This window comes from Camellia sinensis, chromosome 1 (assembly GCF_055761805.1).
Source record: "Camellia sinensis isolate YWXY chromosome 1, ASM5576180v1, whole genome shotgun sequence".
In the NCBI taxonomy this organism is placed as follows: domain Eukaryota; kingdom Viridiplantae; phylum Streptophyta; class Magnoliopsida; order Ericales; family Theaceae; genus Camellia; species Camellia sinensis.
The window spans coordinates 188,711,927-188,735,005 of record NC_138961.1 but is presented as its reverse complement, the minus strand read 5'-3'; the positions used below and the strand labels follow the sequence as shown (position 1 = coordinate 188,735,005).

Genomic DNA, 23,079 nt, shown 5'->3' with positions numbered 1-23,079 from the left:
TAAAGAAGAAGTTTATGACTATTTGAAACAAAGGCATATCAGCTTGGAAGGCACTTTGAAACAAATATTCGGAGCCTGAAATAGTAATATTGACAAGTATTTTTTAACAAAATGGATCTCAGAGAAGTCAAAGTAAGCTATTTTTATACATAAGAAGGATGGTATCCTAGACTCTCATAGTTTGCCCATATATCGATTTACATAAGAGTAGAAGATGACTGATTTGGGCCTAATAAGATATTTTCTTGGGGTGTGTTTGGTAACGTTTATGTTTTCAGTTTATATTTACAAAAATTTTATAAACTGGTTTTTGTTTATTTTTTGTTTATTTTTCGAAAAACATAAGCTACAAACGCGTTTGGTAATTGACAAAATGTTTAAAAAAATTAAAAAATATAAAAAAGAGTGAGAAATGACAAGTGGTGGCAAGTGGTCGCGGAAGACGGCGGTAGAAAGTGGTGACGGTGGGTGGTGGTGGTGGTGGTGGTGGTGGGTGGGTGGGTGGGTGGGTGACGGTGGCGGGTGGTAGCGAGTGGGTGGTGGCGGGTGGTGGGTGGTGGTGGCGGGTAGTGGTGGTGGGTGGGTGGGTGGCGGTGGCGGGTGGTGGTAGCAGGTGGCGGGTGGTGGTAGGTGGTGGCGAGTGGGTGGTGATGGTGGGTGGGTGGGTGACGGTGGCGGGTGGTGGGTGGTGGCGAGTAGATGGAGGTGGTGGTGGTGATGTGCGGTGGGTGGTAGTGGCAGGTGGGTGGCGGATGGCGGGTAGGTGGCGGGTGGTGGTGGCGGTGGCGGTGGTGGATGGGTGGGTGACGGTGGCGGGTGGTAGGTAGTAGCGAGTAGCTGGTGGTGGTGGTAGGTGGTGGGTGGTGGTGGCAGGTGGGTAGCGGGTGGGTGGTGGTGGTGGTAGCGGTGGTGGTGGTGGGTGGTGGTGGCGGGCGGCTGGTGGTGGTGGGTGACTGGTGTGGCAGGTGGGTGGTGAGTGGTGGTGGCAAGTAAGTAGCGGATGGTGGTGGCGGGCGATGGATGGTAGTGGCGGGTGGTGGGTGGATGGCAGGTAGGTGGTGGGTGGTGGTGGTGGTGGTGGTGGTGAGGGGTGGGTGGTGGTGGTGAGTGAGTGGCAGGTGGGTGGTGACCTGAGGGTGGTGGTGGTGGTAGGTAGTGGTGGCGAAAGACGGTGGTGGAAAATGGTGGCGGGTGGTGGCTAGTGTTGGGTGGTAAAAAAAAAAAAAAACTCAAAACTCAAAACGGAAACACATTTTTTGTGTTTTCATTTTTTGGCCAAATTTATAAACTGAGACCACTGATTTATAAATCAAAAATTTTACCAAACAAGTTTTTATTTCAGTTTTTTAAATTTTTGTAAATATAATCAGAAAACTAAAAACGTAAGTGTTACCAAACGACACCTTGGCATTCAATTAAAGTAGTCAAAGGAATAAATAATCCATCTCAAGGAAAATATCTTAATTTTATTTATTTTTTTGAAAAATTTCATGTGTCCAACTACAAGCCAATCTCCACTCCTAATTCCTTGAATGAGAAATTGCAACTGAATGATGAAATAGAGAATGTCAATGCTACCATCTATTCGTAATCAATTGGCTCACTAAATTATCTCATTAACATTAGACCAGGCATTATTTATTTCTAAATTCTTGCATGAACCAAGCAAGTCATATTATTAATGTAGTAGTAAAGTGAATTCTTTGATATCTTCAAGGCACCAAGAAACTGGACGTCAAATATATGAAAGAAAAATAACAATAAGCTTCTTTGCTTATATTGGCAATGCTGGCTAGGCTTAGTAGAGGACCACAAGAGCTTTAAGAAAGCAAAAGACAATGGTAGAAATAAAATATATTGCTACTGCATATATAAGTTATGAACCAGTATGATGGATAAGAATTCTCTCATATATCGAGCACAAAGAAGAAAATCCCATTACTATTTATTTTGATAATATGTCAGCCATTGCTACGAGAAATATTCCACGGCAACACAAAGCACATTGAGATGTAACATTTTTATCTGAGCTAGTGTGCAGAACAGAGAAATCTACTTGGAGTAGAAGCAATTAGCATATATGGTGATAAAAGCAGTAACAACAAAGAAAGTCTCACAGTAATGCATGAAGATTACAAATTAATTGAGAGTGTTAAAAGAGTAATTTGCAATCTTGAATATCGTAGAAGTTAATGCAGATAAATAACTAAAATAATTTCTAAGGTTGCGTTTGATAGAATTTTTTAAATATGATTTGAGAATAGAATTGTATTTTGAGTTTGTGAGTTTTGGAATTATGATTTGAGTGTGAAAAATTTGTTTGGTGAATGAGTTTTGAATTGAGTGGAGAATTTTTGATGTGACATATAATATTTGATACAAAAACTTACAACTCATAATTAAACACAAAACTCAAAATTTTATTAAAACTCATAATTTTTTTTTAAAAAATTCGAAAAATATTTTTTATTGATATATAAAAATTAACATGTGTCAATTGAAAAAAAAAAAAAAAATTGCATTGTTCCGGTCAACCAACCGAACGTCTGGTGGGAGGACCGGTTAATCCAAATTTTTCTGCATTCGACCGCGTTTTCAAAAGTGAGTGTAGAATTAATTTTTAAAAATTATAAATAAACATTATGTTCAAATCGAGCTCTGGAGAGCTCCACCAAACAGAGTCTAAATTTGTCTAGAAAAATATGATAAAAAGAATCCTAAAGGGGAAATCTGAAAGGTTTAGTGGAGAAAGAACTTTTTTGGTCTAATTTTTTGGTTTTTTAAATTATTTAGTTTGGCTAAAAAAATTCTATTTGTGATGAATTTTTGATTTTTTCATAGTTTTGTGAGAGAAAAAGTGAAATAATTATGATTTAAATGTGACATTTAGTGCTTGTTTGGAATACTCTATCAAATTTAAAAAGCCAAAAAATTACTAAAAAAATAAAAAAATTAATACTACTCACAACAGTCAAAGGGCAAAAAAAAATAAATCCACTAGACATAGACATAGGTTCACTAAACATCACTCTAGGAGACGTGCACCACTGCCAAACAATAAAAAAACACAAAAAAAAAAAAAAAAATAATAATAATAACAAACTTTTCAAAACATTGTACCAACTTACCAAGTGTAGACCAGGCTGGAAAACGAGTTCGGATCCTCTCCAGCCAAAGACTCCCTCCTGTCCTCCGGTCAAGGGCCACGATTTGGCCACGTGGCCCTTTGAAGATCTACGACTCAGATAAAAAAAAAAAAAATTGAATTTCGTTTATTCAACCCAGCACAAAATTCAAATTTTTAGTTCTCCTTGCAGATGAGCTTCTTCTTTGGAATCGATTTGCAAGCGTAGTTAATCCCAGTAGACTTCTCTGTGCAGAGATGGGTGGTTCCGAACTGTCCTTGCCCTAGCTTTTTCCCGATTGTGTACAGGTTTTGGAGACTTTGGGTCTTGTAGGGAAGGACCCAGATGGGTTTTGATGGTGGTGGTGGTGGTGGTGGCGTTACGGTGGCTGGTTTCTCCATTCCTGGTGGTGGGTTTGTTGAATCTGAAGAAGAAGACATGGGTTTTGTAAACAGAGATTGATTGTTAAGGGTTTTGTAAAAACTAATTGAAAAAGGGAAGATCAGGCTGGTTTCTCCATTCCTGGTGGTGGGTTTATTGAATCTGAAGACGAAGGAAATCTGAGAATGAAAGAATGAAAGAATGAAAGAAAACATTCAATGGTGCTAAATCAATGGTGCTAAATCAATGGAAGCTGCTGCTGTGTTGAATCTGAAATGGAAAACATTCAATTTTTTTTTTTTTTTTTTTTTTTTTGCATCTGAGCCGTAGATCTTCATTTGAGCGAAATTCAAATTTTTATCTGAGCTGCTGCTGCTGTGTTGAAAGAAAGAAGGAAAGAAATTCAAATTTTTTTTTGATCTTCATTTGATCTTCATGGAAGCTGCTGCTGCTGCTGCTGCTGTGTTGAATAAAAGAAGGAAAGAAATTCAATTTTTTTTATTTTTTTATTTTTATTTGAGCCGTAGATCTTCAAAGGGCCACGTGGCCAAATCGTGGCCCTTGACCGGAGCACAGGAGGGAGTCTTTGGCTGGAGAGGATCCGGACTCCTGGAAAACAGCAACAACCAAAAAAAAAAAAAAAAAAAATTTATTCTCCAACAAACCAGTACACACAGCTCCGCCACAACCGTACTGACATGTACGTGCATGTCAGTATGCATAGGAGTAAAAAAATAATTTTATTATTTTATATAATATTTTAATATATATTTTTTTTCGTAAAAAGTTAAAAAATTATTCAAAACAATCATATTTTTTTCTTCACTTTTTTACTTAAAAAATGCACTTATATAGTTCATCTCAAATAACTACTTAGTCTTATTAATTTTTTAGCATATTTTGTATTTAATGAGCTAAATTAGCTAACTTAGTTGGATTAAAAAAGTACAAAAAACAAAATAGGTTAAGGAAGTCAATAAGACAAAATGTCACATCCAAACCATAATCATTTTATTTTTTCTTTCATAAAAGTCAAAAAAACTAAACTAAAAAAAGTCAACTAAAATAAGTTACAATAATGTTTGGTTGCTCGAGGATTTTGCCTCCCGAATCCCCTAATGCCCAAAATGACGTCATTTTGGGCATTAGTTTTTTTTTTTTTTTTTTTTCCGATTTGAAACCGATCTGAGAAGAAGAGGGGAAGAGGGAGAGGGAGAGGGAGAGGGAGAGGGAGAGAGAGAGAAGAAGAAGAGGGGAAGAGGAGCAGCTGGTGGTCGTCGCAGCTCCGGCCTGCTGTCATCGCCTCGCCGCCAGCTCGTTGCAGCAGCAGCTCCAGCTCCAGCTCCAGCCGCCGTCTCCGCCTCCTCCTCCCCTGTTATTAGGCCCCCTCCAGTCCTCCTCCTCTCCTCTCCTCTCTTTCTTCCTCCTGATTTCTGCTTCTGAAAAAAAAAAAAAATAGAAAAACGACAACGTTTTCGATTAGAGGGATTCGAGCTACGTAGCTTTCGAGCATGACTGAATAAGTTAATGCCAAAGGACGATTTAATCCTTAGTATCTTGCCAGATGAGGACAATATGTAATATTCTAGATTAATAACATATTTTTGTTGCGTATGTTACTTATTTTTGTAAATTATAAATTATTATAATTCTATCATAAGAATATGTACTCCCTCCGTCCCAAAATAATGGTCCCTTTTGGGGAATCTAACTTTTTTTGGTAGTACAATTATTGCATTTTAAAAAAGTTGATTTTCCAAAATTATCCTTTTGATAGTACATTTTTTGGGAATATCAATGTGATAATTGTACTTTTTATATTGTTTATTAATTTAAAAGAAGGGCAAAAGAGGAAATTTATATTATTTTTGTACTTGATTTTTGAAGATGGACTAATATTTTGGGACAATGAAAAATGGAATAAGGGACTAATATTTTGGGACGGAGGGAGTAACATTTATCATAAAATTATATATTTTTGTGATAAAGTGCACATGATATAAGATTTTTTCACCAAATAGTTAAGCCTATTTTAGAAAATAACATTCTTATTTATTTATTAACTTATTATAAAAAAAATATATAAAAAAATAAAAAAATAATGTGAGTCAAATAAAGTTTTTTTAACTTTCCGAAAGTGACGCAGTTGTTTGGTGTAAATATAATTTATTTAAGAGGAATTTTTGGGACTCCTTTAGCCATGATCCCCATATCTTCAAAGTTTGGCAGTTTGGGTTGTTATTGCACAGGCTGCACAGCATTAACTGTTACGCGTTTTATTAGGCTCATTTTAGGGTCTAATTTGATTATATGAACGGTTTATATTTTAAAAGGTATTGAGTAAAATGTACCTGTAAAAAATCACGTCAATCGAATGTTGTTGGTCTTTCATCAAATCACATTTGTATTTAAAAAAAAGAAGATAAATGTAATTTAAAATATAAAACTCAATATAAATATGATTTGATAAAAGAGATAACGATATCCGATTGACGTGATTTTTTATAGATATATTTTACACGATACCTTCTAAAATATGAACGGTTCAAATTATCGAATTAGACCTTAAAATAAACCCAATAAGGAGCGCAACAGTAACCCCAAACTCAAAGTTTGGATCTTAGTACTCTATGTATACATGAGGGTCTATTCATACATGTATGGAATTCATATTATAAATGGTTCAAATTTATGGGAGATGTTGTTCGGGTGAGTCTCAGACCATCCAGACGAATCTCTTTAAATTTTTAGTTAAATTATAATTAAAAAGTTCATTTTTCTATTTTATCTAATCGTTCTATTTCATGAAACTCTCTATTTTAAATCAATTCTATTAATATATTTATTATTCTTTTTTTAATTAAATTGTTAAGTTGTCAGTCAAACAATCATTATGTTCCTTTATAAAAGGTAAAATTGAAAGAAATGTAAAAAAAAAAAAAGAAAAGAAAAGAAAAATCCAGCTGAACTTTTAGGTAGACATCTGGTAACACAAAAGTAATGATAAATAATATTTCATTTGTTATAATAAATTATTATAGTCATCGTAAATTTTAATGAGTTATAAACAAATTTAATAGAGTTGATTTTTTAAAATTTATTAATTAAAAAATGATTTTGAAGAGATTGAGGAGATGCTCTCAATCACCGCTCTTTATTTAATTAGAGCAAAATTTTAAATTGGTTGAAGTCAGAAGAATAAGCAGCTATCAGGAATAGGGGTGAGCAGCGGATATATCGATTCGCTAAAACCGATCGAATCGAACCGATCCGTCGCATTTTGGACGGATGCGTGATGACGAGCGGACGATTGTGGATTGATTTTTTTCAATCCGTCAATTTGGCAGACGGATGGCGGATTTAAGGTTCATTTGGCCGCAACCGAACCGCCAAACCGCGAGCACCCTTAGTAATTTATAAAACTTTTTGTTTTCAATTTGTTTAAATATTTTATTTGTGTTTTCAATTGAAAAAGAGTTCAAATATTCTATTGAAATTTTTTTTTTCAACCTGAATATATTTTTTGAATTGAAAAAAATAAACGTATTATTTATCTATATTTTTTGGTTTTTAAATCTAATTCTAAAAGTAATAAATAGAAAACATGATATATGTTGGTTGGTTTTTATTTTCAAAAACATATATAAATGTAACAATACAGAGACATAATCTCTACTATTGCTCTATTCATGGTTTTTGTGGTTTGAATTATTTTTATATTTTAAGAACCACAAATTGTAATATTTTATGTGGATGAGGCATGCTGTGATTGTAATATGTGAATGAGGCATGCAGTGATTGTGATATTCTAAAGTTTCAAACTTTCTTTCATTGGATGAGATATGCAGTAATTGTAATACTTTTTTAAGTCATTGACTGTAATATTTTTTTTTTTTTTTTTTGAGGAAGTGCATAAGTTAAATTATGTTAAAAATTTATAAAATTTCAAACCGCCAAATCAATTCGCATCCATCCGCCAAACCGCTAATCCGCTCAAACTACATCCGCCGGATTAGCGGACAGATACGGATTGATTTTTTCTAATCCGCCAATCTGACGGACGGATGGCGGATGAAAAGTTTCGTGACCGCAACCGACCCGCGCCCACCCCTAACGAGGAAGAGCTGACCTCGCTATAGCTATATCCATACGTAGATACATATGTATGTATCAGAGTCAATGGAGAAGAAAGAAGAACCATTGCAGACATTGCAGATGAAGATGAAGATGAAGATGAAGATGAACACGATGATTGTTTTCATTTTCACTCTCCTCATTCTCTCCACTCCATCATCGTCATCATCATCATCATCATCGTCGTCACTCCAATCTGGTCCTCCAACTGTCTGCATAATCGGAAGCGGCATCGGCGGCTCCTCCGTTGCTCACTTCCTCCGCCAATACTCCGATCAATCTCCTCCTCCCATCGGCACAATCCGAATCTTCGAACGCCACGGCCGCGTCGGAGGTAGGATGGCTACTGTCTCCCTCGCCGGCGACACCTTCGAGGCCGGAGCTTCCATTCTCCACCCCAAGAACTACCACGCCGTTAACTTCGTCAAATTGCTCAACCTAACCGTCAAGCAGGATGATGAAGACGACTCCTCTTCTTTCGGCATTTGGGACGGCCATAAATTCGTCTTCAAAACCCTAGACTCTAATTCCAAGTTCCCTTTTTTCCAGAAGATCGTATCGCTACTCAATTCATTCCGCATGTTCTTTCGTTATGGATTCTCTCTCTTCAAAATGAGTAACTTTGTCGAGGTATACACTCTCTCTCTCTCTCTCTCTCTCTCTATATATATATATATTGTATATGTGGATTGAATGTATATTTGTGGTTCAGAGTACAGTGGATAGATTCTTAAATTACTATAAAAGCTGTGAATCAAGGCCAGTCTTTGAGACTGTGGATGAGATGCTTAAATGGCCTGGCTTGTATAATCTCACCACCAGGACATTGCAAGAGGAACTGGTAGATGTGAGGTTGTCTCCTTTGCTGATACAAGAGCTTGTTACAGTAAGAGCCCTAACTATTTTTCTCACATGTTTAATTTCTGTGTTTTTTTGTTGGTCGTGTTTAGAAGCAACAGTTTTTTTTTTTTTAAACTTTTTATTTTGTACTTGGCATCGTGGTGCTATGAATTTAGCACCATTCCTAGTGTGAGATTATTATTTGGGGGAAGCATCATAAAGATCGTATAACCTTTTGAACTTGGCATTTAGATGAAATAAGCATCAGTTGGAGTTATGGGCATTTGATTCCTTTCAGATTGTTAATTTTACTATTTGAATTTTAAAGTGAAATAATGATATGGGATTGTTCATCCAATAATTGATGGATCCAGCTCTGTCCTTTATAGATCTTGTTTAGGGATCATGCACTGCTCTAGATCATTCAGGTAGATATGACCAATATAGGGAATGGACAAACTACTAATTCCATGAGAGGCCTAGAGATACGTAGTAATGGTAATGTGATCATTATTAATATTAGTAGTAGTTCATGCTTACTTGAAGAGACAGGGTAAACTGCTGAAACCAGACATTTCATTTATAGTCATTGATGACTTTGGAGCCCTGATCAATTGGAAGGTCTAGATTCTACACATGAGAAACTGAAATGCAGTGACTATGAAGAAAACTAGTTACTCTTAGTATTGTATTATGATATCGCATGCTGACTAGAAGAAGACGATTCTCTCTCTCTCTCTCTCACACACACACACACACACACACACACACACACAACACACACTGAGATTCTTTCCATTTGAGCACTGAGTCAAGTATTCAATTAGATGTCTTAAAATCAATTTTAAATATGAGAAAACAATTAGTAGTTAATTTGCAGAGACTATTATGAGATGAAAGAGATTCCAGTTACAATAGGCTGACATCTGATTTAGCTTTTTCGTTTTGCCTTCTTAACTTTTGGCATAGTTCATGGATAATTGTTTCCCTATGTTGCATTTCCTTTTTCTCAAAGATTTTTCTTTTGGCTGCTTCAAAGGAAAGGGTGGTAATGATTGGCTTTTAAGCATAAAGTTTTAATGGGATAAAAGTTTTTCAAAATAAAAAGGCCTTAAGAAATGCATTAATCTTCAAGGGCTTAAAACTTATTTAGACTAGTATGAAATAGAAAGAAAGAAAGTTGAATAAGAACAAGAACTAAACCGGAGAGGTGACAACTATGAGAATGGTTTCCAACTGACCATGTATCATTTATCGTTGTCTATTTGCTTAGTCTATTTCTGTGTTGTGTGTGGTAAAATCACTAACTGACCGTATTGATGGATATGCTTGCTAAGTGAAGATGGGAAGTATTTGACACACATCCCATACCCTTATCTAGTGTTCAAGGTCTCACATGGGTACTTGATTTATTTTAAAGTGTTAATGTTTCATAGTTGGATTCTACAATGTGATAACACAAGAAATCTAGATTTTCAAAGAAACTATGGGGACTGTTCCTGAATGTCTGAACTGGATTAGCCCATGCCAAGCTGAGATTTTTCTATTTCAATATCAATTTTTCAAACCTCCTTAATGTTGGTTTACAATGTGAGTTAAAAATTCCTTGTTTCTGCTTTAGGTTGACATCATTGTTGGCTCGAGAGCTAGTAGAATAATTTGGTAAAAAGTACAAGTTTTTGGAATGTCTCCTTTATGCTTGATTTGTTGTTTACGGGAAAAAAATGGTGGTCTTTCAATGGTGTAGGATGTCAATCCATAGAATGATTTGTTGGTTTTGCTTGATAGTTCAGTAGCAGTGAGGGTGATGTGGCCCTTGTTACATTTTTTTTTGATTTTGCAGAGAATTCATTTGCTTTTTGATATTTTTATAGTCTGTATGGCTATTGAAAAGTGGTTTTGGAGGTTTTTTCTTTGGCTGAGGAGGTGGGAATGAAATGCTATTCCACCCTTTGATCATGTTTAGAGCTTAGAAGTAGAGTAATAATGTCTGAAGGGTTTTGAAATTCTCATGAAACAATGGAACTTATAAATGAAGTTTGTTTGCTCTTTTCTAGAATGGTTGATTTATATGAATATGGGTAGGGGAAAATAAATTCTATGTTCAGAATGTTCTTATTGGATTGGCTATTATTTTTTGAATGCTTTCATAAGTGCATAGACTTGTATAGTACACATGTAAAATTGATTGTTTGTTTTTATGTATTCTTTGCCTCAAATATGAATGTCCCATACTTCATAGGACGACCTAAATTTTTATGAATAAATTTCAACCCTTTTCTGTACTTGTAGGTAATTCAATATGCTCCTCACGGTAGTGGCTTCGGTTCTACCTAAGGTTGCACATATCAGTCATGAAATTGCCAACCTATGTTAGTCCTCACACTAACAACATAATCTTCTTAAACAAGTCACTCAGAAAAGAAGTTTTTACTTATGGTTCGCTGTTAAGGTTGATTTGACATCCCTTTCCACATCTAATAAAATATTTGGAGTTACATGCTAAATATGCTGATCTGTATCTGTCATACCAATGGAGTTTCCATACATGACAATTAACAATCCCTTACAATTCCATTTAGGTCATAAAAAATAGTTCTTAGTTGGTAACATAATAATACGGCTGATTAAAAAAAAAAAAAAAAACTAGTATTGGAGAGCAATGGAATAAGAGATATTCCAACGTGAAAGTACATTAGATACGTAGTTACAGAGCCTATGGCAGTGGACTTAATAAAACCTCATGGGTTTACATAAGACCGTTTCCTGATAAATAAGAATTTTTCTGTGTAAAAATAACCTTTTAATGCAGAAAGGGTGCTGTGTGTGAGCTAATGATCTAATAAATTAATAAATGTTGGGCATTGATGTTCCAGGAAGCATACGGTGTGCAACAAAAAAAGTTTGTTTGTTATCATGGTCTTCCATTATAGATGAATGTGAGAGCAGAGTGCTTTGAATAGATTTTTTTCTTGTTGGGATAAAAAGAAGGTTTTTGTAAGTTGTCTGTGATCCAAAGGTCTCCCACTTAGAGCCTAGAGCTTTAAAGAAGATTAACAACTATGTTGCCTCTACCTTGTTTTCTGAAGCAATTTATGAATTCTTTGACATTTGATGGGGATCTTGGATGTCATTTGATTGCATTTGTTGCAGTAAGTTTGTGCAAGTGCTGCTAACAAAATAAACTCAAGTTTGTATGCTATATTTTGTGATTGTGGGTATACTTCCAATGAATCTGCAGAAGTTAGGTCCAAAGATCTTAAATTGTGTTTTAATATGATGCTTGATGTGACCAAGAGTATAAATCTTGTGAGCTGGCTGCTTATATTTAAACTCCAACCCCCACCAACAAAAAAGATTAAAAAAAAAAAAAAGTACAACAACAAATCTCTCAATATGTAGCAAGAGACACTTAAAGAATAGGTGTAGTGTTCATCATTTCATTTTCCAAATATTTGTGGGATTTGCTGGATACACGCCATTTGCTGGTTATGAGGCAGTGATTATTTTTAACACTAGGCATAATTTTCTTTTAATTGGATGTTATTGAAAGATCACACTTTGCATTAGTCTTCCTATCATATTTATGCCAATCTTTTGAAATACTTAAGAATTCGTTGAAGTTGTGAGATGTCAACTTTCAACCTGGCTTAGAGTTGGACTGCATTAATATTTTGATAATTCATCAGAATTCTAAATTCTATTTACTTTTTCAGGTAATCACGAGAATCAATTATGGCCAAAGTGTCAGCATCAGTGGACTTGCTGGTGCGGTTTCGTTGGCAGGATCTGGGGGAGGGTTGTGGGCAGTTGAAGGAGGGAACTGGCAGATGGCTGCTGGATTAATTAATACTTCAGATGTTGAATTGCACCTCAATGAAGAAATAGTATCAATTTCTTACCTTGGAGATTATTATGAGCTTAACTCAACCAATGGAAATAGTCACACATGTGATATCACTGTGGTTGCTACACCCCTAGATGAGATAAATATTCGTTTTACGCCTACATTTTTAATTCCTAATAGGCAGTTACAACATACCCATGCAACTTTTGTGAGGGGATTCTTGAATCCAGTGAGTATTCTAACAGTTACTTGTAGCATTCAAAAATTCATTACTCATATGCTTAGTTACACTGTTTTCCCCCTATTGCATATCATCTTTCAATTTTCTAAATATTGACGGTTTGCTGTGGCCAAGGCATATTTTGGCCTGCATTCTGCATCAGCAATTCCAGAATTGGTGGGTACTGTAGAGAGTTCTGATCTTCCATTCACAAGCATTTCTGTTCTCAAGCAACACGGTGAGAATGATATGAGCTACAAGATATTCTCTCGTGAACCAGTAGCAGGTGCATTGCTGGATCGCATTTTTAGGTAAGCCATAAATCTCATTTAATTATTGCAGGAAAGACTGATTTATTACTTTTTTTCATTTTAGTAGTTTCTTTGCGTTGTGGGAAGATTTATTTAATATGTGCTAATGTCCCAATTACAAATCCTGAAGTTTTAAAAGGAACTGTTATAAGTTGAAAACCTAAACTTGATAGTTTGAAGATGTGAGCAAGCATGACATAATATATAGTGCCAAATTAGCAGAATTTCATTGATTTTCATAGACCAATCAGATAACTGAATCTATCAGACATTCAAAATGTTTGATGGTTTGTTAATTCTTGCCATTGTAGTGTGCGGACGGAGACAATTAGAATAAATTGGGGAGCTTATCCTCATTACAAGGCTCCGGAAAGGTTTGCACCGTTTATGTTGGATGGCCGGCATTTGTACTATGTGAATGCTTTTGAGAATGCAGCCAGTACCATGGAAACAAGTGCTGTTGCAGCCGAGAATGTAGCACGACTCATCCTATCGAGGTCCTCTGGTCATGGGAAATCAAGTTCATCAAACTTGAAGAGCTCTAGCTCTGGTACACATGATTTGAATTCAGATTTGTAAGTTAGATTTGCAATCATGATCCTATTCAATCCAATGTATAAGCCTTGTTTTGTTTTGTATGTGAATTTTTGTTTGTATATTTGTGTTTGTGGCTTAAAATACACATTTTACACTTACGTCCAAACTGAACATTACTAGGTCATGTTGGATTGAATAGGATAAGAAATACAAATTAAGCCGATAGAGGTTCAAACATTGTTGCAGTTTGAAAATGTTGAATGTACATTATTATAATTTGAGTATCTCCCTCTGCTAGACTACTCACTCCAGTTATACGTTGTCATATATCTCCCTCATTGCATATGTAGCATTTGACTACTGCTTTTTCCTTTTTTTTTTTTTCTTCTTCCGTTTAATCAAATAGAAAAATGCTATGAACCCGCTTAAGTACCTCTTTTTACCCTGAATGAGAGTTATCTGGTTGAGATTAAATTTATGTAATATGAAGTTCGTATGTATAATAAGTTTAAATCACAAGATGACAATTTTGGACAGTTAAGTCAAGATTTGTATTGTAGTATTAGTGAATCAAATAACCTAACATCAATTTATTTTCTGTCTCATACTTTCTGATGTCTTAGAGAGTTGTTTTTTTTTTTTTTAAAAAAAAAAAAAAATGTTTTCTTTTCTTCTTTTTAAAATCATAATTGCACACCGACTACAATGCTCTTGTTCAATGTTTTCTTTTCTTTTTGGGTGTATGACATTACTCTTGTTTTTTTCTTCTTAGGTGTTTCAGAACTCTCTCTCTCTCTCTCTCTCTCTCTCTCTGTGTGTTCAATCTACTTTCCCAAATCTATCTCTATTTATTTTTTCTTACTTTTCTTTTTATGAATTTCTATTTGAACGCAAGATTGCTTAGTTTCAAAGCGGTTCATCTCCATCTCTCTTTTTTGTTTTTAATTTTTAATGAAGTGCAAAGTGTTTCCTACTGAGTTTTCTGTTGTATATTTCTTATAAAACACGGTTCTTTATATTTTTAACAATTTATTTATTTATTTATTTCTTTGTTTTGGTATATAATTTAGACTCATTTTATATATACTTCTCAAAAATGTTAATTCACATACAAATTGTTAGGCATTTTTTATTTTGGAGTCGGATGTTATGATCGTATTCCAATTTTAGGAGAGAAAGATCTAAATTAACCTGAAATGCAGTAGTAAAATAAGAACTTCAGTTAATTTGACTGAGTGTATAACACTTGATAGAATAGAATGACAAAATTATTGGTTCAATATATGTTCCTATATAATCCTGGTCATACCCTTAAGATTTACCCAGATTGTGGTTCATCCTCATAAGACTACTCAAATGCTGTATCATACCCATAAAGATTACCCAAATGCTAGGCTCTCTTTGCATTCGAGGCCAATAGTAGATTTTGAAGCTATTTCTATTACCAATTCAATGTTGATTCATGAGATGCCGCACAAAAATAAAATGTGAACATTATAACACTTTACATGAATTATCTAATAATTTTCCCTTATGATTAAGATGAAATTATATTGGAAGTTCAATTTTTTGGGGCTAAATTTTCAGTTAATTTGACAAGAATTTTTGTATTTTTGTATATATATATATTTTTTTATTTGCCAGTATTTAGTGAATTTTTTGAAAAAAAAAATATTTTTTTAAGTGTATTTAGATTAAGTAGATCTAAAAAGTGAAAAATATTAATTAAAATATTAAAAGAGTTCAATATATACAAAAAAAAAAAAAAAAATTGAAAACTCAAAAATAACTTTTGAAAATTTCTATTTTATCAAGTGGTTTTAGTTTTTTTGTTAATTGAGTCTCTCTGTATATATCAAGCGAGTCACTCTATGTATATGTGCAAATAATCAGTGTTTTATCAAGTGGTTTTAATTTTTTGTTCATAGAAGAATTAGAATTTAGACTTCTCTCCTGTTGGAATAGAGTGCAATCCAAAAATTTGTGATTGGCTAATGGGTTAGTATGAAGCCCACTATCAGACCCACCTGCCTCTGACAAAATTTTAAACTGTACTCCCGTTCAACTTGAGATAAATTAGTCTATTAAAGAGTTTGATTTTATTCACCAGTTGATAGACAGTACTCTCATGAGCTAAAATGGGTATTTAGTGGTAGTCCTTTCACTATCTAATTTGTCTTTTAAAATGATAAAAATTATATAAGTATTTTTAAAATTTTCTAATATTCTAAAACTTGTTTCTTTTACTATATTACCCTCATATCTATCAGCTCTCCTATTAAGCCATCTTCACTGTGTATTTCAGAGTGAAATTTTACTCTGTATGAAAGTAAAATTTTACTCTGTATAAAAGTAAAATTTTACTCTGAATAAGAGTAAAATGTTACACTCTGAAACTAAAAGTAAAATTTTACTCTGTATAAAAGTAAAATTTTACTCTGAAAAACTAGTAAAATGTTAGACTCTACACAAAAGTAAAATTTTACTCTGTGTAAAAGTAAAATTTTACTCTGAAAAACGAGCAAACTGTGAGACTCTGAAGCTAAAAGTAAAATTTTACTCTGTATAAAAGTAAAATTTTACTCTGAAAAACTAGTAAAATGTTAGACTCTACACAAAAGTAAAATTTTATTCTGTATAAAAGTAAAAAATTTTACTCTGAAAAACTAGTAAACTGTGAGACTTTGAAGCTAAAAGTAAAATGTTACTCTGCATAAAAGTAAAAAAGCGAAAGTAATGTTTGTGGCGGCTGAAGTGTTTGGTAATGACTACCTCTTGACAGTAAAATTTTATTGTCATTCTAACACCAGAGTAAAATTTTACTCTAATTCTCTCAAATTTTACTCTCATTATCTAAAACAAAAAATAGAGCAATAAAACAAGAGTAAAATTTTACTCTCATTATCTGAAACAAAAAACAGAGCAATAGAATCAGAGTAAAATTTTATTCTGGTTTTGTCAAATGAAATTAGATAAAAAATAACAAAAATAAATCAAAAAGAAAAGAAAAGAAACAAACAAAAACAAAACAAATTAATCAACAAATCAACATATTTAATTGAGAAGAAAAATTTCTAAAACTTGATCAACAATCACAAATCTCAATGAAAAGAATACATGTGTTCAACAACACTCATACACACAAATATATATATATATATATATATATATATATCTATTCTATTATTAAAAGGGAACAACAAATTTGGTGTCATGAAGCCACTCCCCATAAACTTTTTCCAAATTTTTCCAAAATGACCCTCACTTTTTAAATAATTATATTATTTTTATACTTATCAATTTGTAATTAAGGGTAAAATAATAAATTACATACCAACCAATCTCACCTCCCACGTTTTCAAACTGCTATGAAGTTTTAAACAGTTTCAACATCTTCACCCCTCTCTCTATTTATTATAAAATCTTCTCTTTTATTTGTTCAATGATTTTCCCCTTTTTTGTTGGGAGAAATACTATTTAAGAACATTGCAATCTTATGGTTCTCTTTATCCGAAATATATATCTACTGCTTATCCTACATTGTAAGTGTAGTATTGTTAATTATAGTTTTATTTTCTTTAATAAAAAGTTTCATTATGTAATTAGGTTCTTTGAAAAAAAAAATATTGATTCAGAATACTATTATGTATTTTTTTTTCTTCATTAAAAAGTTTCATTGTGTGTGTTTTTGGGGGAAAAAAAAAATCAGTGCTCATAATTTTGTGTGTGAGTGTTTTTGAAAAAAAAAAAATTGGTATTTTTTGTATTTTCATTAAATTAATTTTTAGGTTCTTAATATTATAAGTGTTTTTAATTAAACACTTTGACACCTATGTGCAATTTTTTAGAGACTTAAATAGTTTTGGATTTTTTCCTATTTCACTTTTTAAGCTATTGTTTCTTTTTGTGTATAAATTCAGTTTTTTCATAATTTGATTTGTTTGTTTGTTTGTTTACTTTTGTAAGAACACTATTATGTTTTTTTTTCCTTCATTAAAAAGTTTCATTGTCTGTGTTTTGAAAAAAAAAAAAAAAAAATTAGTGTTCTTAATTTTGTGTGTGTGTATTTTTGAAAAAAAAAAAATCTGTGTTTTTTGTATTTTCATTAAATTTATTTTTAGGTTCTTAATTCATATTTATGCAGGCTTCTTTGAATAATTTGGCACCATGTGTGTGTGAAATTTTTTAGATTAGACTTAAACTTAAACACTTTGGGATTTTTTTTTCCCGTTTTACATTTTCAAGCATTTGTTTATTTTTTGTGTATAAATTCAATTTTTCAAAATTTGGTTTGTTTGATACTTAATTGTGTGTTTTTAAAAAACTAGCGGTTGCCACACGCGATGCGTGTGCAATTCAAATAAATAAAAATAAAATAAAACATTATATATATATATACATATATTCAAAACTCAAATCTGTGTTTAAAAAATATGTATAACCAAATAACTCTACCAAACATGCCTCAATTTAGAGACGATCTGTTTCTCCTCGTAGACGACCTCCTTCGATTCCGGCACCAGAGGACAATTTTTCGGCTCGTAGTTGATTTCGTTCCCGATGTTCTTGATGAGTTCATCGTAGAGATCAGTTTGGCATTGTTGATCACCGGAGTTTCGCCTGATAACTGACCGGACTTGGCTAGGAGAGTGATGACGATGACGTTGCTATCATCGCCGAAGAAGAAGAAGTTACCAAAATTGTCGAGAAACAGAGCTTCAGATTTGGAAGGAGGAGCACGTTGGCGGAGAACAAAGTCAGAAGGGAAAGAGGGAGGAGAGAGACAGAGAAGGTGGGGGAGAGAGTGGGTGGAAAAGGTAGAAAAATTTAGTTGAGGGTATAATAGTCTAATAAAATATTTAAATAATAAATTTTATTCTTTATGCAAGACTTTATAATTATGAGGGGGTTTAGAAAGTATAATTTTTTTCTTATTCCTTTTAACAATGAAATGAAGGTAAAAGGAGGTTTATAGCCAAATTTTCCTAACTAAAATAGTGAGATCTAATTTTTTAAATACAACTCACTTTACTATTTTATTTAATAAAAATTTTGAATTTTATTCACTCACTTGAGCAAATCAAGTAAAATTATATTTTAGTCATGATTTCCTTTTCCTTCTTCCTTTTCATGTTTTTGAGGAAGGTGTCGACTTCAGGTCCGTTGTGACTATTTGAATCGTTTATTGAATAATTGAAAATCTTAATGCTTTTTAGTTGAGTTTTTAAAATTATTTTCTATTCTTTTTTCTTAAAAAATAAAAAATAATTTAGTAACTTAAAAAAAATAATTTAATAACAATGATTATCTTAAGATATTTTCTTCTTTTTTGGAGTGAAAATTTTATAATATTCTTTTGATATTTACTTTTGTCAAATTAATTTTTTTTTAGACCAAAAAAAAAAAAATTATGAAAATTAATGCAAATACAATACTTTTGTTTCTAAGTTCTTATGTCCTATTATCTCAAAGTGCTCACAATCAACTATTAAATCATGTAAAAATTTTAAAATACGAAAATCTCAAGACGTATGAATGATTGCGAGCGTTTTAGAAGGAAGGATATAAAAGGTGTCAGACTATGCTTCAAGATACAATATTATTAACCACAATAACACAATCATAATAAGAGAGATTAAGGTATTGTTCGATCAAATTAAAAATTAAATACTGAAAATTGAATATTGAATTTTTTAAATTGAAAAATTATTTGATAAAAATTTAAATATTGAACTAAAATAAATTGTTTGATATGTATAATATTAAATTTAAAATTATATATTTTAATTTTATATTGTGATAGCGAGTTGTTTGTAGTGGTGGTGGAGGTAACAATGGTGCCTATAGCTCCAATGACAATAATGGTGCAGATAGAGAGATATATAGTGGTTGTGATAATGAAGGTGGGATAACCGTGTCCTGTACTATGTTAATTAATCATGATTATGTTTGTAATTATGTGCTTAATGTGAATTTCGGTGTTAATTGCATGATTATATGTGATTTTTGGCTTTGAATCAGTTCACTGTAGGAAAATCTATTTGATTCTCTGCTTTGGAATTTAAATTGAAGGCCTTATCGGTCATAGAAACCGAAATTGCCTACGCCATTGTGATTGACGTAATTTTTAGAACCTACGGTGAAATTTAATTAGAAATTGATTTGGATCAAAATAATTAGATTCAGAACGATTAAATTAAGCACCATTGCTTAGCCTTAATTAAATTTGATTAGGCCATCCTATATAAAGGCCTATATAGCTTCATGTTATGTTTTGAGCTCATTTTTGGCTGAGATTACACTCTAGAGAGAGAGAGTGTGCCGGTTAGAGAGAGAGAGGGAGCTCAAGTTAGAGAATTGCTTGAGAAGCTTGAAGATCTTGGAGTTTAACTTAGTGATTAATTAGAATTTGGAAGATTGAAACTCCTAGGTGAGTATTTGGGTATAGATTCATGAATTTAAGTTTGTAATTTTGTGAATCCAAGTTAGATGGTGATCAAGAACATATTTTGAGTTGAAATTGATGAATTTAAAGCTTATATGTACATGCATGTAAGAATTTGCCATGAAGTTGTACAATTGAGCATGAAAAATATGATCCATGTAGAATTGTGGTTAAAGTCCATGCTTTTGATCATCATCTGTATCATCTAAGTTGAAAATGGAAGTTGTAGTTCACATGCAAGTGCAATTCATAGAAGCATGAGTGTTGGATGCATGAAATTGAAGTATTGATGATGGGTTTGATATGAATCGTGTGTGTATGTAAGTAATTCATGGAAATTAAGCTTCATAATGTTGTAATCTAGCATTTGTATCATGTTAGAAGGTTTGCATGTGAAGTAGAGGTCGTGGTATGCAAGTTATTTGAGTTTGAATGCAAGATTGAGCCTCAAGAATAGTTCTGGAAAACTCAGAATTTGGCATGTCCGCTCGAGCGGGGAAAGCGCCGCTCGAGCGTGAAATGCAAGCTCCCAGCAGTTTTGCAGTCAGTAATGTCCGCTCGAGAGGGGACATTCACGCTCAAGCAGGGAGCTATGTAGAGTGACTTTCAACTCAAGCGTCCGAATTCACGCTCGAGCGTAAAAATGAGGCAACCAGCACTTTTGCAGACCAAACGGGGTCCGCTCGAGCGGGGAAACCTGCGCTCGAGCGGGGAACCCTGTTTCTGAAATTTTGTAAAGTTGAATTGAGTTTCATTTTCCGTTCTCTTCCATCTCTAAGTGCTCTTAGGCATGCATTAAGCATTGAAAATGAGTTAAAAGGATAAGAATGAAGCCTAAGAGGAATATATGAATTAAGAACAGAATGAATCGTTTGTGACCCATTATGTTCATGAAATGTGTAGGGTCAAGCACGAGGGCAAATCTACCGACAGATCACTGTGAGTAATATCTTAGCAAAGATATTTTCAAGTATGTTGCTTTCCAAATGCTTCTTCTGTATAAGTTTCATGGATTTGTTGATTTGAAATATGAATGAGTATTCTATATGCCTAATTTTGTATAAGGCCGTTTGATATGTTTGATATATTTGAATTAGGCCTAAGGCCGTTTGACGTTTACCGTTTGCCGTTTGCTATTCGCCGTTCGCCGTTTGCTGTTGATGTGTTTGATATACCTGAATTGGGCCAAACGCCGTCGGACATGAATGATTGGGCCAAAGGCCGTTGGATATGAACGATTGGGCCAAAGGCCATTAGACATGACTGCAAAGATAGGCCAAAGGCCGTTTGAATATGTCATTTGATATGTTGGAATACCGTGATGAGCCAAAGGCCGTTTGAATGAAAGGGATCATGATCATGATCATGAATATGAAATACGCATGGATATGAATATAAAGAGAATGGGCCCGATGCCGTTTGATACTGTAGACAGCGCCCGTGGGCCTCATGCTGCAGTTCGGACTCGATTTGTGTCATGGTTCTTAATCTGAACCAAAGAGTCCAAATCTGGCAAATCGTTTTGAGAAACAGATTTTTGAAAAAGTAGTGCCAAACATGGACTGCTTTGCCAGATACAGAGTCGCCACCTAAATATTTTTAAAATGGGGAAATTTAGGAAACCCTGACTCGGTGCCGAAGGCCACATGTCCGTCATCACCGGAGTTGTCTCGGCTCGGGAGCTTGGGTATGATCGGGGAAGGTCAGCTATGAGCACCCCCTCTCGCCCGGTCTAAAGACCGGCCTCTACTAACTATGATATCCGATTTTGAAAACTTTACGTGTTCTTATTCCAATTATTAGCCTAGAATTACTATGTTATGCGCGCAGCAAACAAGTATAGACTAGATTGCCTAACTTGGAAATAAACATTGCATATCCGTTTGCTTTGGAAATACTTTAGATTTTGCTACTCGTAAGTAGGCTAAAACACGGATTTCAATGAGTTTTTCCAACTCAAACAATCCAACCTCCACCCACAGGCATCCAAACAGTTTAACACATAAGCATTTAGCCGCATGGTAAGCATACTGTCATGTTAACATTCACACACATGCGAGATGCTAAAGCATAAATACTTACATCGTACTCCGTGCCAAAACAGTAAACTGGTTAGCAAAACGTGCGTGTCCTAGTTCATGTTAAATTGCCTAATGTAACACATACAAGATGCAATTTAAATAAGCTCGGTTAACCTAAGCATGGCATATGTAATGCGATCAATTATCACATATTCGATTTGTAAATTGAAGTACGAATGCAGTTAGCGTGATGTACCGAGCCTAATGCATGTAGTACAAACGCATGAATGCACACATGCATAGCATAAGGTATGCTAAATTAAACATGCCCTAATCTACCATCGTAAGCAGGTAAATAAAAGGGAAGAAAGACGTGAGGTTGGAAGACATACACACACTCACGCACACTTATTACAGATTTGCCCTCACTCGGAGGGCCCAAATGAATATTACAGTCCCAAAATAATAAACAAATAAAATTATTACAGAATTTTCTAATTAATTTAAAAGGAAAGATGCAAAAGGAAAGGAGGGTGGCCACAGCCTCTGCCTCGGGATGCGCAGATGATGCATGCTCAGAACTTGACTCGCCCGAAAAATCCGTACCGTACCCCTGCCACCTCTGTTTGTACTGCCTTGTCTCTCTGAAAATTGCCCAAGTCCTGGAGTAGGTCCCTTACACGCTGCAGAGCACCACCGGCCAGACAGAATTTCCACCGGCACTCTACAATTTTCATCGGCTGTTCTTGGATTCATCGGCACTTAAAAGATTGCCGGTCGGCACTAAATTCTGCCGGTCGGCAGAAACTTCCTGCAGAAGACAGTTTGACAGCAAACAGAGAATAGACAGTGCATGGCATGGGGTTTTCAGACATATGTAAGCATGGCCATACTTCCTATCATGTTTTGAACTCAAGGAAGCATGTCCTTCGATCTTCGAGCCATCAATGGTGCATGGTGGCTCAAAGGATCAAATTTGCCATTTGGTATAAGGATGTATGCAACAAACAAAATGAGATCCGAAGCCTTATCATGTCGAAGTCAAAGGCCCCGGTGACCGAGAAGCAAGGTACATTACATCACTTGGAGTATGAATGTCCCTTGACCTTCACATTTGGCTTGACACCCCAAGCCAAATGATGCAATGCATGTTATGCTCATAAGGCTCAAAATACAACATGATGCTAAACATGCAAGATATGCCAAATGTTATGCAAC

General features: G+C 34.2%; 1 protein-coding gene across 1 annotated transcript; it reads left to right on the top strand.

The window, feature by feature from the left end:
- The first annotated feature begins 7,621 nt into the window (after positions 1 to 7,621).
- Positions 7,622 to 13,679, top strand: FCLY (farnesylcysteine lyase). Its single transcript, XM_028228935.2, has 5 exons — positions 7,622 to 8,270; positions 8,353 to 8,526; positions 12,197 to 12,556; positions 12,683 to 12,858; positions 13,170 to 13,679. Exons 1-5 carry the CDS (start codon positions 7,668 to 7,670, stop codon positions 13,435 to 13,437), a joined length of 1,581 nt encoding a protein of 526 aa, XP_028084736.2. The 5' UTR covers positions 7,622 to 7,667; the 3' UTR covers positions 13,438 to 13,679.
- Positions 13,680 to 23,079: the final 9,400 nt, after the last annotated feature.